Consider the following 16604-nt stretch of genomic DNA (forward strand, 5'->3'; position numbering starts at 1 on the left):
TTGGTTAGGTGTTCTCTTTATGGGTGTTGCATTTATTTATTATTAAACTACATGTTTTAACTACAAAAGTAATACGTGATTCTGACAGAAAATTTGAAAAAGGTGTACACACACACGTGCAAGGAGATTAAAGTCACCATTACTCATGTTCCCTCATGTTTGCCAAAATAACCACACTTATTTTTTTGGCAAATATGTGGAGTTATAAAATACTGCAAATACACCATACTTAGTATATTGAAGGAACGCTACCGTATTTGGTATATTGGTAAACTGAAGGAAGAATTTAGAAAACACATTCTTCCTTCACTTTACCCTATTGTGAATGCTCTCTCCAGGTCTTTATATAACATTTAATTTGTTTTAAGTGGCCAAGGAATACTCTATTGCATGAATATACCAAAATTTATATAACCACAACCCCCAGGTATATTCACTTTTATTTTCCTTTATAAAAAAGACATCACTAAATATTCCAGTAGCTGAGTCTTTGTACATACATATCCATGACTGTTTCCATGGGAAAGGGCCTTCCAACAGATCAATGGTTGTTTGTTTTGGCTCCATTAATGTGAGGATTCATGGGCAAGCAGTTTATTTGCAAAGGGAAGGAAAGCCTGAAGAGGAGTGGGGAGTAGGGCGGGGAGTGATGACCACCAAGAAGGCAGCTCTCTGTGGGCAGCTGGAGCTCAATCCTGCTGCTTGCCATGGGCAGCCAGTGCAGAAAACACGGTGGATTTACCCCACTGGAGGCAGAAGGCCCTTGGGGATCCCGGCACTTGTTCTTGTTGGTGATTGGCTGCTCCCAGGTGGCATTCATTTCCCTGTACTTACGGGGGTCCACAAGGGCAGGTAAGAGGGCTTTAAAATCCAGAGAGGACCCGCGGGAGAGAAATGCAGATGCCGTGCTGGAGATCAGGCCCTGTGCACTAAGATATAGGAACACAGGGATCTGGGTGGGGCACTGATGCATGGTTCCCTCCAGTAAATGGTTTGAGACAGTCCCAAAGTGTGTCCAGAGAGGTTCGGTTGGTCTTGAGAGAGCCAGGATCTCACCTTCTTCGGTCTAAAGTATAATCTTGAAAAAAAGACAGTATCAGTTTGATAGGCAAAAGTGGGATTTTGTTTTAAATTTGCTTTATGATTATTATTATGGAGACAGGCTGGGACCTGCGACCTTGCTGCAGTGTAGCAATGCTTGCACTTGGACACGCCTCTTCTCTGAGCAACCAAATACAAAGAAATTGTATGGAACTAAAAATAACTGCCTGCATGCAGCAGTTGTGGCAAATTCTGGCCCCAAAAGATGAAAAAAAAAAAAAAAAAAAAACCCACCCTAAATGCCACTTTTGAAGAGCCTGGAGCAAAAGCAGGGAAAGTGAAGTGAAAGCGTTAGTTGCCAGTCAAGCCAGGCTCCTCTGTCTTTGGAATTCTTGGAACAAGAATACTGGAATGGGTAGCCATTCCCTTCTCCATGGGATCTTCCCGACCCAGGGATCGAACCCGTCTCCTGCATTGCAGACAGATTCTTTACCATCTGAGCCACTATGGAAAGAAGGGGATTGGGAGTAAAAGTAGGTACTGTGAATGCCCCCTGCACACAGCACTGCCGAAGAGGTGGGCAGGACACCCCTACCCTTGCCCCGTGTAAGGGATAAGCTATGCCGGCAGCTGGGAGCCAGCAAGGGAAACAGTTGTCTGTTTTCACTCCCCCACCTTGCTGCAGCAGGGGCCCCACTAAAGCCTTGCTTGAGTTTCTTGTCTGGCATCTAGTCAATTTCTCTTGATTGGGGAAGGCAAAATCCTAGTCAGTAACATTATTATTAAAGGCTGTTTTTTTCCCAAGCCTATGAGCCATTTTGTATTTCTTTTTTTGGAGAATGTCTTCTGTCCGTTCTCATGTGGTATTTATCATCCTTGAACAGCAAGGAGATCCAACCAGTCCATCCTAAAGGAAATCAGTCCTGAATATTCATTGGAAGGACTGATGCTAAAGTTGAAACTCCAGTACTTAGCTTGCTTAAATTCGTGTCCATTGAGTCGGTGATGCCATCCAACCATCTCATCCTCTGTCATCCCCTTCTCCTTCTGCCTTCAATCTTTCCCAGAATCAGGGTCTTTTTCAATGAGTCAGCTCTTCACATCAGGTGGCCAAAGCTTCAGCTTCAGCATCAGTCCTTCCAGTGAATGTATAGGACTGATTTCCTTTAGGATGGACTGGTTGGATCTCCTTGCAGTCTAGGGGACTCTCTACTTAATATTCTCCACCTAATGTTATATGTTGAGGAAAAGGACCAAATCTTCCTGAGCTGTGAGCCCAACCTCCATGCACCAGGCTGTGTTGACCCCTTTTTGCACCTTCCTTCTTTAAGCCCCACTTGAACCCTTTGATTAGATAGGTTCTGTCCAATGGGCAGTGCTAGTTCTTTTTATCAATGAGGCTATCTCAGCAGATCCATGACAAGTTCATCTACTCAAAGTTCTTGCTAGAATACAGGTATATAATGTTCCCACTCGAATGCACACCTGAGAGAGTGGCTTTTTGCTAGCGCAGTTGATCCCACCAACAAAAATTATGTTGGGCATGATGGGCCTCTGGAAATTAAACACAAAGTCACTTCTGAGAAGCCAGACAGACCAAGAGCTCATGAGACCCTAGACAGTCAGCATGGGAGTTCTTAGTTGCAGCACAGTGTGTGTGTGTGTGTGTGTGTGTGTGTGTGTGTGCATGTGTGTGTATGTTCCAGCTTTCCCGGGTCTTATTTGCAGCATGGCAATTCTTAGTTGTGGCACATGGGGTCTTAGTTCTCCCACCAGGGATTGAACTGGGTCCCCAGCATTGGGAGTGTGGAGTCTTGGCCACTGGGCCACCAAGGAAGTCCCCAAGGAAACGCAGCGTTAACTCCTGAATCCATGCAGGCATGCATGGCTGGGCCAGGATTTGAAAGCCCATGGTCTTAACCACCAGTTTGCGCTGCCTGCTTGAGGAACTACTGTTACTATTGTTCCTTTACATTCCTTCGGGTATTTATAATGACTCAAATATTCATGTATATTCAATGGGGGTAAATATATCTTCCTCTGGAAAAGAGAATGGCTACCCACTCCAGGATTCTTGTTTGGAGAATCCTATGGGCAAAGGAGCCTGGTGGGTTCCATGGTTTTGCAAAGTTGGACACGACTGAATGACTAACACAAATAAATAACAGTTAAGCTTTGGGGGGCTGGCATTGGGAATTCTAGCGAAATTGTACTGAATTTTTTTCCCCCTAGAGGAAAGAATGACACACCTTTCAGAATGGAGGAGACAAATGATTTTGTGTTAGAAAAATTCAAAACTGAAAATCTATTGCCAAGTTATTTTGGAGTATTCCCTCTTTGCACTAACTGATTTTTGTGTATTTTTTAATAGTCAAGAACATGTGAGAATTTGCTTCACTTATCTGCCCTTCAAAGCAAATTTCAATGAAATTGTTTCCATTGACGTGACTCTGGATTTTTGGAAATTATTTGAATAAAGTTGCTCAATTAAAATTTTTAACGTTATCCTTTACAGGCCTATTTTTCTCATATTTTCTTTGTTAAATTTACACGTGACCAGAAATCCTCCTTTACGTTTCCTATTCCTTTAGAGAAGTTGTTTTTTCTGAAACCTAGTTTTAAGCCCTAGAAAGAAAGTCCAGCTGCTTAGCCTTTTAAATTCAGGCCAGCAGGACTTGGCATCTTCCATATTTGTTATTGCTATTCAGTTGCTAAGTCATGCCCAACTCTTTGCAACCCCATGGACTGCATCGCAGCAGCCTTCCCTGTCCCCCACTGTCTCCCAGTGGAAGTCGCTCAGTGGTGTGCAACTCTTTGAGACCCCATGGACTATACAGTCCATAGAATTCTCCAGGCCAGGAAACTGTCTCCCAGAGTTCGCTCAAATTCATATCCATTGAGTCAGTGATGCTATCTAAGCATCTCATCCTCTGCCACCCTCTTCTCTTGGCTTCAATCTTTCTCCAGCATCAAGGTCTTTTCCAATGAGTCGGCTCTTTGCATCAGGTGGCCAAAGTAATGGAGCTTCGGCTTCAGCATCAGACCTTCCAATATTAGGAGGTAGCAGATTGAATCACTGTTCAACTCACCCATGAAAGTGATGCAAACAGCTTAATATTTTTAGGTGAAAACATAAACAGTCCTGTGATGTCCCAAAACACCTGCAGCCACTTAACACCTGTGACAGGTCATGATTTTTATTAGAGCTGTTTATAATAGAGTTTATATGTAATAGAGTATCACAGTGACTTTTTGGTTGTTTTTTTTTTTTAACTTGTATACCCTTTAATTTTGTTTACTTTTTGGATACACATAGTATTTAAAAAATTTAATAAATGCAAATATCCCTTTTTAAAATACTTATGTATTTATTTGGCTGCTCCTGTTCTTAGTTGCAGCGTGCGGGATCTTCAGTCTTCGTTGTGGTACGTAGGATCTAGCTCCCTGACCCCAGCCCCCTGCATCAGGAGCAGAGTCTTAGCCGCTGGACCACCAGAGACATCCCAACATTTAAAAGTTTTAATTCTTGTTTTGATTTTTTTCAGTTGTAAAGACAGTTTCTCATCTAGGTCATCATAAGATACAGACGGTTAAAATTTATTTATTTTTAATTGGCAGATAATTGCTTTACAATACTGTGCTGTTTTCTGCCTTATATTAACATGAAATCAGCCATAGGTGTATATATGTCCCCTCCCTATTGAACCTCCCTTCCGCCTCCCACCCCATCCCACCCCTCTATGTTGTCACAGAGCACTGGATTTGAGCAGTGTCATACAGCACGTTTTCACTGGCCATCTATGGTAAAGTGTGTGTTTCAGTGCTACTCTCTCAATCCATCCCGCCCACTCCTTCCCCTCTGTGTCCACAAGTTTGTATGGACAAACTTTTGGACATGTTTGCATCTCCATTGCTGCCCTGCACATAAGTTCACAAGTACCATCTTTCTAGGTTCCATCAGTTCAGTTCAGTTCAGTCGCTCAATCAGGTCCGACTCTTTGCGACCCCATGAATTGCAGCACGCCAGGCCTCCCTGTCCATCACCAACTCCCAGAGTTCACTCAGACTCATGTCCATCGGGTCAGTGATGCCATCCAGCCATCTCATCCTCTGGCATCCCCTTCTCCTCCTGCCCCCAATCCCTCCCAGCATCAGAGTCTTTTCCAATGAGTCAACTCTTCGCATGAGGTGGCCAAAGTACTGGAGTTTCAGCTCTAGCATCATTCCTTCCAAAGAAATCCCAGGGCTGATCTCCTTCACAATGGACTGGTTGGATCTCCTTGCAGTCCAAGGGACTCTCAAGAGTCTTCTCCAACACCACAGTTCAACAGCATCAATTCTTCAGTGCTCAGCCTTCTTCACAGTCCAATTCTCACATCCATACATGACCACAGGAAAAACCATAGCCTTGACTAGACAGACCTTTGTTGGCAAAGTAATGTCTCTGCTTTTTAATATGCTATCTAGGTTGGTCATAACTTTCCTTCCAAGGAGTAAGCGTCTTTTAATTTCATGGCTGCAGTCACCATCTGCAGTGATTTTGGAGCCCAAAAAAATGAAGTCTGACACTGTTTCCACTGTTTCCCCATCTATTTCCCATGAAGTGATGGGACCGGATGCCATGATCTTCGTTTTCTGAATGTTGAGCTTTAAGCCAACTTTTTCACTCTCCTCTTTCACTTTCATCAAGAGGCTTTTGAGTTCCTCTTCACTTTCTGCCATAAGGGTGGTGTCATCTCTATATCTGAGGTTATTGATATTTCTCCCGGCAATCTTGATTCCAGCTTGTGTTTCTTCCAGTCCAGCGTTTCTCATGATGTACTCTGCATAGAAGTTAAATAAGCAGGGTGACAATATACAGCCTTGACGTACTCCTTTTTCTATTTGGAACCATCTGTTGTTCCATGTCCACTTCTAACTATTGTTTCCTGACCTGCATACAAATTTCTCAAGAGGCAGATCAGGTGGTCTGGTATTCCCATCTCTTTCAGAATTTTCCACAGTTTATTGTGATCCACACAGTCAAAGGCTTTGGCATAGTCAATAAAGCAGAAATAGATGTTTTTCTGGAACTCTCTTGCTTTTTCCATGATCCAGTGGATATTGGCAATTTGATCTCTGGTTCCTCTGCCTTTTCTAAAACCAGCTTGAACATCAGGAAGTTCACAGTTCACATATTGCTGAAGCCTGGCTTGGAGAATTTTGAGCATTACTTTACTAGCGTGTGAGATGAGTGCAATTGTGTGGTAGTTTGAGCATTCTTTGGCATTGCCTTTCTTTGGGATTGGAATGAAAACTGACCTTTTCCAGTCCTGTGGCCACTGCTGAGTTTTCCAAATATGTGTTAATATGTGGTGTTTGTCTTTCTCTTTTTGACTGACTTCACTGTATAACAGGCTCTCGGTTCATCCACCTCATTAGAACGGACTCAAATGCATTCCTTTTTATAGTTGAGTAATATTCCATTGTGTGTATGTACCACAGCTTCTTTATCCATTCATCTGTCAATGGACATCTACATTGCTTCCGTGTCCTCGCTATTGTAAATAGCACTGCAGTGAACACTGGGGTACACGTGTCCTTTTCAGGTAAGGTTTCCTCAGGGTATACGCCCAGTAGTGGGATTGTTGGGTCATATGGTAGTTTTATCCCTAGTATTTTAAGCAGTCTTCATACTGTTCTCCATAGTGGCTATATCAAGTTGCATTTCTGCTAACAGTGCAGGAGGGTTCCCATTTTTCCACACATTCTCCAGCATTTATTGTTTGTGGATTTTTCTGATGATGGCCATTCTGACCTCAGTGTGGTGACACCTCATTGTAGTTTTGATTTGCATTTCTCTACTAATGAGCGATGTTGATCATCTTTTCACGTGTTTATTAGTCATCAATGGGTCTTCTTTGGAGAAATGTCTGTTCAGGTCCTCTGCCCACTTTTTGATTGAGTTGTTTTCCTGGTTTTGAGCTGAAGGAGCTGCTTGTATGTTTTGGAGATTAATCCTTCGTCAGTTGTTTCGTTTGCTAAATTTTCTCCAATTCTGAAGGTTGTTTTTTCATCTTGTTTATAGTTTCCTTCGTTGTGCAAAAGCTTTTTAGTTTACTTAATGGACAGTAACTTTTAAATAAAATCTTACAAATATTCACAATACAGTGACAAAACCCATGTACCAACATCCTGAGTAAATGGTTGTTAATACGTTGCTGTGTGTAATGGTGTTTTAAGTTGATAAAAGATTAAGTTGCACACCTTTCCTTCCCATCTCCCTACCCAAGGTGATGCTCTCCCTGTATGGATGTTCCCTTTCCACCCGCAGCTTTACACTGCAACATCACCTGAGTGTTTTAGCCAGCTCTGCTGCCATAACAAGACACCAGAGACTGGGTACTTAAACAACAGAACTTTGCTTCTGGAGATGACGGCTGAGATCCAGGAGCCAGCACAGTTGGGCTCTGGGAGGACCCACTTCCTGGCCTGCAGATGGCTTCCTTCTCATGTCACGTGGAGAGAGAAGGAGCTACCTAGTGTCTTTTATAAAGGGCACCAATCTTGTCACAGGGGCCCCACCCTCAGGACCTCATTCAAGCCCAGTCACCTCCCAAACCAGCTTCCTACTGGCTTTTCAAGCATCCTCTTGTGACACTGATTTTTTTAATTTGCTGTATTACTGATTTGGGCATATTCTGTTTGCCAATCTGCTTATATGAACCAACCTAGTTTATATCAATTACAAGTAACTTCTTCCATCTGTGACTTAACTTTACAATATTTTATTGTACAGAAGATAAATTTATTTTTAATTTTTAGGTTTATATGTTGTACTTTCATTTTCATTCAAGAAATTTTCTTCTTTTTTTTTTTTTCATTGCATTGTATGCCATGAGGCTCTTAGTTCCCCAACCAGGGACAGAACCTAAGCTCCCCCCAGTGGACCTGCAGTGGAAGCATGGAATTTTAATCACTGGACCACCAGGGAAGTCCCAGAAGATATATTTTAACTTAGAAAAGTTAATCCTTTATTTTTAATTGATTTTTCTTATTACTTTTAAAGGCTATCCTACCCTACCCTCAGGATCAAAATGACTATATTGTCTTAAATTTTTGCTTTCTGAGTTTAGGTCTATAAACCATCTGGAGATGTTTTGCACAGGCATGAATGGAATTGATCAGAGACCTAACTGCAATCGTACGGCTTCCCCCAGGACCTATAGTGAAGGGCACATTCCTTTCCGGCTGTGTCACTGGGACTTGAGTCTTCCAGCAGCCACCATCTTCATCACTTGGCAGGAAGTAACTTCACTGTCTATTCCATGGGCATGACCAAGAGTGTGAGACCAGTCTGCCCGGAAGCCTCCGATGCAGGTTGGTTTTCTGGACGGCTTTGCAATCCTCCCACCCATGGGCCCAGGGTGGTGACCGCCTTGGGCTGTTACAGGGGGACTGGTTTGGAAATCCCACCCTCATCTGCTCTGGGGACAACCCAAGACTGTCCTGCTGGCAGCATGAGTATAGGAAGAGTTTCCCTGCCCTTCTCCCCCTGCCTGTTTCTTGGACTTGGAGGTAATTCCTCCCTTTGGCCCTTCATGGGTTCTGCTCCAGGCCTCACTGGGTCCCTTCCCATCCTGGCCCAGTGGACCCTGATATGAAAGAGACGAGGGTGGACGGTGTGGTGTCACTTCCTCCCTGAGGCCCCTCTGAGTGACACCCTGTGGACGGGCACCAGCACTGCCCCCACTGGAGGCCGCCCTCCCTCACCCTGGGTGCATCATGGTCGCTGGGAGACGTCTCCTTTCCCTTTAAGAGCGGGGCTCCTGGAAGCAGGGCTGGACAGCAGCAGGGCTCCCCTGGCCACCCCAGCACAGAGCCTGGCAGTGGACACACCATCCATGTGGGAGGAACTGAAATGCAGTGAAGACACAAAGGGGACCCAGATCCTCTGGCCTCACACACACACACACACACACACACACACACTCAGGGGACACAGGAATGAAATCCCCGCTAGGACTGGAATTTCCCTTCACCCCACTGTCTCAGCTCTGGGGTGTCATCTCCTTGCAGTCAGGAATCTGCTCCCCAAATAGCAAGGGAGGTTTATTTCAAGGGGAGGAAAGAAAGGGGCACTGATTATTTAAGTAAAATGCTTTTTCTTACACATGGAATTAACAGTGGTTTGCGGTGCTGTGGTGGGGTTTGCCCCCAGAAGAAAGGCAGGTACGTTTTGCACTTAGACCATCTAGGAGATTCCTTCAGGTGAAGCCCAAAGCCGCTGCTGACTGCAGGTATCCAAGATGTTGAGTGTCTCCAGAGCTGCCCTCCAAACCCCAGGATCTGAGTCCAGCTGTAGCTCCTGGAGCGCTGAGAGTGAGTGTACGAGGAGGGTGGGGACCCTGCAGCCAGGCCCTCGTCCTCTGCCCGCCCTGGGTGGTGCAAGCTGATGAGAGCTGACTGAGGGGCGAGGGGCTCATGGGGGTTTGAACTTCATCCCCACCCAGAGTGTGAATTCGGAAGATGGCAGGTGCAGTCATGTCTCCACTTGCATCTCCCATCCCTGGGGTCTTCCGTCACATCAACAGGGACAGGAAGATGACCCCCAGGCCCCAGCTGCTACAGGGAGCAGGCAGAAAGCACAGGGATCCATTAGAGCTGTCTTCCTAGAAAGCCCCCCGCAGGTTCATCCACCTCTCTGTGCCCTGGCCACCCACGCCTCCCATCCCAAATACAACCAGGGTCAGCTGACTCTCCCCTCAGGCAGTTTCACTAAGCTCCCAAATGAGCAGAGTGGACTCATTTGACTCACACTTGAATCTCCACTACTTACAATTCCGTAATGCTGGAAAATCCAGCTTTTTCAAGTAATGCGCAGACATCTGCTTCATAATGATTCCTAAAATGACAGTCAGAAATGCCCATCATATGAATATTAGGTCAGCAAGAGATTTGGTTTTGCCTGATGAGAGTTTCTGTTAAGGGTTTAGTTCAGGACGTCAAGTTCAGCATTGGGCAGGTATGAAGCGCCAAGGGACACACACGGGGGACTTCTGCCCAAGCATGACTCCCAACACCTGTCCCCACTCCAGACCTAGGTCTGACCAGATGGTCTTCAAGGTCCCTCCTGCATCAGGAGACCTGCCTGCTCACCTGCCAAGTTACATGCAGCAATTCTGATCCGTGACAAGTTGCTTTTAACATACGTCATTGTTTCTAGCAAGAAATTGTAGAGAACGGCAGGCTTTTTCTGAGTCTGCAAAAAACAAGTGACATCCAGTGCCATGGAAGAGGAGGTCCTGCAGACTGGCTGCTCACAGATGCCCATCCATCTGATGCTAGAGGGTCTGACCAGAGAGGGCAAGTGCTCATCTCAAAGTCACACAGCAGAGTAGCAGATGGGCAACCTAAGGACCTTCAGGTTTCTGTTACTCTTCTCTGGCCCAGAGAGATCACACTCGCCCACAGCCTGCACTGTCCGATAGCGTAGCCACTGGCCACACATGGGCCTTGAGCACCTGAAGCGTGGCTTGCTGTTGTTCAGTCGCTCAGTTGTGTCCGACTCTCTGGGACCCCATGGACTGCAGCGCACCAGGCTTCCCTGCCCTTCACTATCTCCCGGAGTTTGCTCAAACTCATGTCCATGGATTTGATGATGCCATCCAACCAACAAGGCTAGTCTGAATTAAGTGTAAAGTGCCTCCTGGATACTGAAGATGTTATCCCAAACAGGTAAACTATTACATTAATAATTGTCTATTGATTCCTGTTGAAATGGCAATGATTTGGAACTACTGGGCTAAATAAAATCTATTATTAAATTTGGTTTCACCTCTTTTCACGTTTTTCAACATAAATCTTAAAGATGGGTGTGTGGTTTGCATTTGCTTTCTGTTGGACAGAGCTGGTCTCAACACTTCATGTCTAGCAGGATCACAGGATGAAGCCCCAAGCCCCTGGGGCTGGCCCCTGCCTCAGCTTCCTCACCAGGACGGAACACAGGGTCATCTGGAAACCGATCATCTCCTTGGGGGCAGCGGCGTCACTGTGGTCCGCAGAGCTCTGCAGGGCCCTCCAGCCCCAGAAGTGCACACACTGAAACATGGTAGCCACGCAGGCCTGGAGGACACAGGACAGGATGGCAGGAGAGGAGGCAGGCGGCCCTGGGGGGCCACACAAGGGGTGGGGCTGGGGGCTGGCACTCCATCAGTAAGCTGGGGGGCAGCCCCCCAAAGGCCTCAGAAAGCCAAAGAAGGGCGGGCTGATGAGCCCCAGGGGGCTGCCTGGGACTCAAACCCTACTGGCCCGTGTGACACCTTGGGCACGTTTACTTAGAAGCCCCATGGGCGCAGGTGCAGCCCCAGTGCCCCCTCAGCCATTGGCCAGCACTGGATGCCCTCAGCAGCCCTGCCGGGACCTACCACCTCCAGGAGCCTGGGGTTTGGGGCCTGGCTGCAACCCCCCCCAGATCCCCTCTCCCCAGATCTCCCTCGCCCCATCCCCTGCAGTAACCAGGCCACTGGTCTCTGGCCTCTGCTGAGGTTGGGCCACAGGAAGGTACTGGAATGGAGGGCAGGGAAGGAGGTTGGGGTATCTGCTCCCCCAGGAGCAGGAGAGGCAACAGCACCCATGGGGGCCCAGGCCGTGCTGGCCTCTCCTCTTTGTGGCTTCTTCATTAAGGCCTCTCATCCCCTTTGGGGGTAGGTGGTCACTTTCTTCCCTGAAGCCCTGCCTCCAGCAGAGTTGCTGTTAAAACCTGAAAGGACTGTGAACTTCTGATAGAGGTAGTGAGGATAATGAAAGTGTTAATTGCTTCAGTCATGTCCAACTCTTTGAGACTCCATGGACTGTAACCCGCCAGGCTCCTCTGTCCATGGAATACTCCAGGCAAGAATTCTAGAGTGGGTAGCCATTCCCTTCTCCAGGGGGTCTTCTCAATCCAGGGATTGAACATGAGTTTCCTGCATTGAAGGCAGGTTCTTTACTGTCTGAGCCATGCGGGAAGCCTTTGACTGTGGATCACAAAAACTGTGGAAAATTCTTAAAGAGATGGGAATACCAGACCACCTTACCTGTTTCCTGAGAAACCTGTATGCAGAGAAGAAGCAACAGAACCAGATAAGGAACTACAGACTGGTTGAAAATTGGGAAAGGAGTGCGTCAAGGCTGTATATTGTCACACTGTTAAATAACTTATATGCAGAGTACATCATGTGGAATTCTGGGATGGATGAATCACAAGCTGGAATCAAGATTGCTAGGAGAAATATCAACAACCTCAGATATGCAGCTGATATCACTCTATTGGCAGAAAGTGAAGAGGAACTAAAGAGCCACTCGATGAGGGTGAAAGAGGAGAGTGAAAAATCTGTCTTAAAACTTAGCATTCAAAAAACTAAGATCATGGCATCTGTTCCCATCACTTCATGGCAGATAGATGGGGGCAAAGTAGAAACAGTGCCCGGTTTTATTTTCTTGAGTTCCAAAATCACTGCAGACAATGACTGCAGCCATGAAATTAAAAGATGCCTACTCCTTGGAAGAAAAGCTATGCCAAACCTAAACAGCATATTAAAAAGCAGAGACAAATCCCTTTGCCAACAAAGGTCTGTATAATCAAACTATGGTTTTTCCAGTCCATTGGGAAAGCTGGACCATAATGAAGGCTGAGTGAAGAATTGATGCTTTCAAAGTGTGGTCCTGGGCAAGATCCTTGAAAGTCCCTTGGACTGCAAAGAGATCAAACCAGTCAATCCTAAAGGAGGAAATCAACCCTGAATATTCATTGGAAAGACTGATGCTGAAGCTGAAGCTCCAATATTTTGGCCATCTGATGTGAAGACTGACTCATTGGAAAAGACTCTGATGCCAGGAAAGACTGAGGACAGGAGAAGGGGGTGAAGAGGATGAGATGGTTGAATGGCAGCATCGACTCAATGGATGTGAGTCTGAGCAAACTCCGGGAGACAGTGAAGGCTAGGGAAGCCTGGTGTGCTGCAGTCCTTGTGGTCACAGGGTGGGACACGACCTAGTGACTGAAAGGCAGAAGAAAGGGTGGCTGGTGAAGGCATCGGAGAAGAAGGAAAGTACGCCATGTTTCCCCTCACAGAGCCGAGACTCCTCAATCAGCCAGTGTGTGGGTTGTCTTGACTGGTCCCTTTCTCAGCCTGGTGGGAGGAACCAGCAGATGGTGGCCTCTGGGGTCCCAGGAAGACTGAGCGAGGTGGGGGACACCCCAGCTAGCCAGGGCGGCAGCCCCGAAGCACGTGTTCCTTGTGGGGACAGCAGGCCCTGGGCATCGCGCACATAGCCGAGGTGTGTCTCACCTGGGCGGCATCGGAGCAGGGGTCCTGGCAATGTAGCATGAGGGGGACCCAGGCTTTCTTCACTTCCTGCTTGAAGAAATGCTTCTTGGAAATCCTGACCACCTGTGCCAGCTTCCCAAAGACGATGAAGGCTTTTAAACGCAGCAGCTCGCTCTCCTGCAGCCAGAACACACAAGCTACTTCTGAAACATGGGAAGCAAGAAGCCCAACAAAACCCCAGCCATTTGCTGTGGACCTTCTTAAACGCCTTGGTGCCTGCAAAGCCTTCTGGATCATTCCATCATGATGGAGTGTCTCCTGCAGGGCTCTGGGGACTGGGCAGTATTCTGGTGTTTGTGACCTTCTCTTGCCTAGATGGGGGCTGTGCTGGATCTGATCGCCTACCAACCCAACCTAGCAGAGTCCCCAGCCCACACATCACAGGTGTCCAAAGAGCATTTGCGGCTGCGATGAATTAAAGTCAGGGGAGAAGGGTCCATGGGCCCTGCTGCTGCTAAGTCACTTCAGTCGTGTCCGACTCTGTGTGATCCCATAGACGGCAGAACAAGATTTTTACTTTTTAACCAGGTCCCGTGATCAGCCAATCGGTACATCAGCACCCAAGTGCGAACTGCAGCCCTTTTCATTCCAGAGCACCTCTCTCCTTTAGGGGGTGAGCAGTGGCCACCTCCTACCGAGCAGCCATTCGTGGGGACCCCCACGAGGGCCAGGGCCAAGCAGGGCGCCAGTGTGCACTCACGTTGTCAAAGAAGGCTCTGCACTGCTCGGAGATGGCGTTGAAGGTGGACCCCAGGTCCCCTTCCCGCAGCTCGACCAAGACCTTGGCCAGGACCTCCAGGCCCTCAGAGGTCACGCTGGTGCTCACGCCTGGCCCCCGAAGGGAACACAGGCACTTCTCCAGTAAGAGCTTCCGGTACTGCCTCACCTGCGGGGCACAGGGCTTTCAGGCCCCGCCTGGCTGCCCAGAACAGGCCGGCATGGGCCCCCCACCCCCAATCCCTGCCTTGGCCCCCGCGGACCTTCCTTGGGGCGCCGAGGGCCATGTTGCCGAGGGCGCGCAGGGAGAGCATCCGCAGGACCTCGTCCTCCTGCTCTGCGCCCTTCTCCAGCATCAGCACCGCCCGCTTCAGCAGCTTCTCCTGGTGCAGAATCGGGTCACTCATAAACTGGAAAGGAGAACTGTTCACAGTCATCCCCGAGAGAGGCTCTCGTTCCTCTGCCTCAAAACGGGACAGGTGATACGACTCGGTGCCCAGAGCGGTGTCCCTGGGAACAGGAGAGGATTCGGAGCTCCACCTCCCAGGACCGGCTATGGGCTCCTCCGCCTCCAGCTGTGGGACCCCGACAAGTCCCTGGACCCCTCGGAACCTCAGCTTCCTCACCTGTAAAAAGGGCAACAGCAGTACCTGCCTCACGGGGTCGCTGTGAGGCTCCGATGCGGACATACGTGGGGAAATTCTAGTTGAGTGTTTTTTGTTTTTTTAATTTTATTTTTAAACTTTACAATATTGTATTAGTTTTGCCAAATATCGAAATGAATCCGCCACAGGTATACCTGTATTCCCCATCCTGAACCCTCCTCCCTCCTCCGTCCCCATACCCTCCATCTGGGTCGTTATCTAAAGGAACACATCCGTTCGTCATCTGTTCCTTCTGTTCACGTGATGGGAGCGGCCATGGTGTGCAAGAGCCATGCCCACTGAGTCAGAGCAGAAATGCACAAAATGCACGGATTCCACTCCCCTGGGCCTCCGAAGGTCAATTCTGGGCTCCTACCCAAAACGCTGGGCCCTCGGGATGATGCGGCGCCCTGTGGCATGCCTGGGTGCACGTGTGTTTTATAACCCTTGGTGGTGGTGGTTTAGTCGCTAAGTCGTATCTGACTCTCACAACCCCATGGAGTGTAGCCCGCCAGGCTCCTCTGTCCATGGGATTCTCCAGGCAAGAATACTGGAGTGGGTTGCCATGCCCTCCTGCAGGGGATCTACCTGACCCAGGGATTGAACCCCGGTCTCCTGCAGTGCAGGTGGATTCTTTACCGACTGAGCTACAAGGGAAGCCCCGTTATAAACCTTAGAAAGTGAAGTCGCTCAGTCATGTCTGACACTTTGCGACCCCATGGACTGTAGCCTACCAGGCTCCTCCATCCATGGGATTTTCCAGGCAAGAATACTGGAGTGGGTTACCATTTCCGTCTCCAGGAGATCTTCCTGACCCAGAAGAAAACTAAGTACCCAGTGGGTGACCCCGGAATGGAAAAGTGATTCTTCAGCCTTCTACAGAGCAAGTCTGCCAGCCCTCCCTTGGGCAATGATTGGTTCCGATGACACTCTGGGTGTCAGACAGCCATCAAGATTTCCCCCCAAAAGTTTTCTGGCCAATTCCCTCAGGACCGCATAAGGAAGGGTGGCTGGGCATCAGTGGCTCTGACCCCCATTTTGGGCCTTCCTGCCTGGCTCAGCCTGGCTCGCCGCTCAGAGCCCTCTGCCTGGCCTTCCCAGGAAAGCCCTCTTCTGGCCCCGTGATGCTGGTGCTCACCACATCACGCAGCCCTTGGTGGCCGTACTACAGGGCACAGGACGGGTCTCAACCCATTTCCCCTCAGTGCTGCCCTGAATCATGTGCTTGATGAATGAATGAATGGAAGAGGGCATGAGGGACGTTTGCCTGTTCCTCCAACCCCAGACTCAGAGCATGCGTGCCTGCCCTGAGATGAGCCCCCAGGACAGCCAGGGGGGTCACCCAGCACCCACCCCACATCCCTGCCCGCCCCCCGCCCAGCCCCCAACATGCCCCACGCCCAGCCCAAGCCCACCGCCTGCCCAGCCCCCTCTGTGGCCTCACTTCCATGCAGACCGCCGTGCTGCTGATGCGGCAACTCAGGGCCTCCGAGGCCATGCCCCTGAGCACCAGCTCCGACAGCCTCTGCCTGTAATAGCCCTGGGGGCTCTGCACGCACAGCCTGCAGGGATGGCACCACCGAAGGGGCTTCTCAGCTCCTGCCTGGCACAGCCGCTCTGCAGCAGGGTGCCCGGGGCGGGGTTCCCAGGTCAGGGGGTCACTGAAGTACAGACCCTCCACCTCCTCTTTATAAAAGGTGAAAGTGCAAGTCGTGTCCGACTCTGCGACCCCATGGACGGTAGCGTGCCCGGCTTCTTTGTCCATGGAATTCCCCAGGCAAGAAGACTGGGGTGGGGAGCCACTCCCTTCTCCAGGGGAATCTTCCCAACCCAGGGATCGAACCCAGGTCTC

At 48.7% G+C, this 16604-nt stretch overlaps 1 protein-coding gene across 1 annotated transcript in view; it reads right to left on the reverse strand.

Moving 5' to 3' along the window:
* Positions 1-8997: 8997 nt before the first annotated feature.
* The window catches only part of MROH2A (maestro heat like repeat family member 2A), a 56092-nt gene continuing 48485 nt past the window's right edge, over positions 8998-16604 (reverse strand). Inside the window, exons 35-42 of the mRNA XM_027537968.1 lie at positions 16197-16314; positions 14372-14518; positions 14092-14277; positions 13353-13508; positions 11014-11145; positions 10180-10282; positions 9860-9925; positions 8998-9396 (exon numbers count right to left, since the gene is read on the reverse strand). Of these exons, the coding sequence (XP_027393769.1) occupies positions 9275-9396; positions 9860-9925; positions 10180-10282; positions 11014-11145; positions 13353-13508; positions 14092-14277; positions 14372-14518; positions 16197-16314 (1030 nt within the window). The 3' untranslated portion in view covers positions 8998-9274. The remainder of the gene's footprint in view (positions 9397-9859; positions 9926-10179; positions 10283-11013; positions 11146-13352; positions 13509-14091; positions 14278-14371; positions 14519-16196; positions 16315-16604) is intronic.

This window comes from Bos indicus x Bos taurus, chromosome 3 (genome assembly GCF_003369695.1).
Source record: "Bos indicus x Bos taurus breed Angus x Brahman F1 hybrid chromosome 3, Bos_hybrid_MaternalHap_v2.0, whole genome shotgun sequence".
In the NCBI taxonomy this organism is placed as follows: Eukaryota; Metazoa; Chordata; class Mammalia; order Artiodactyla; family Bovidae; genus Bos; species Bos indicus x Bos taurus.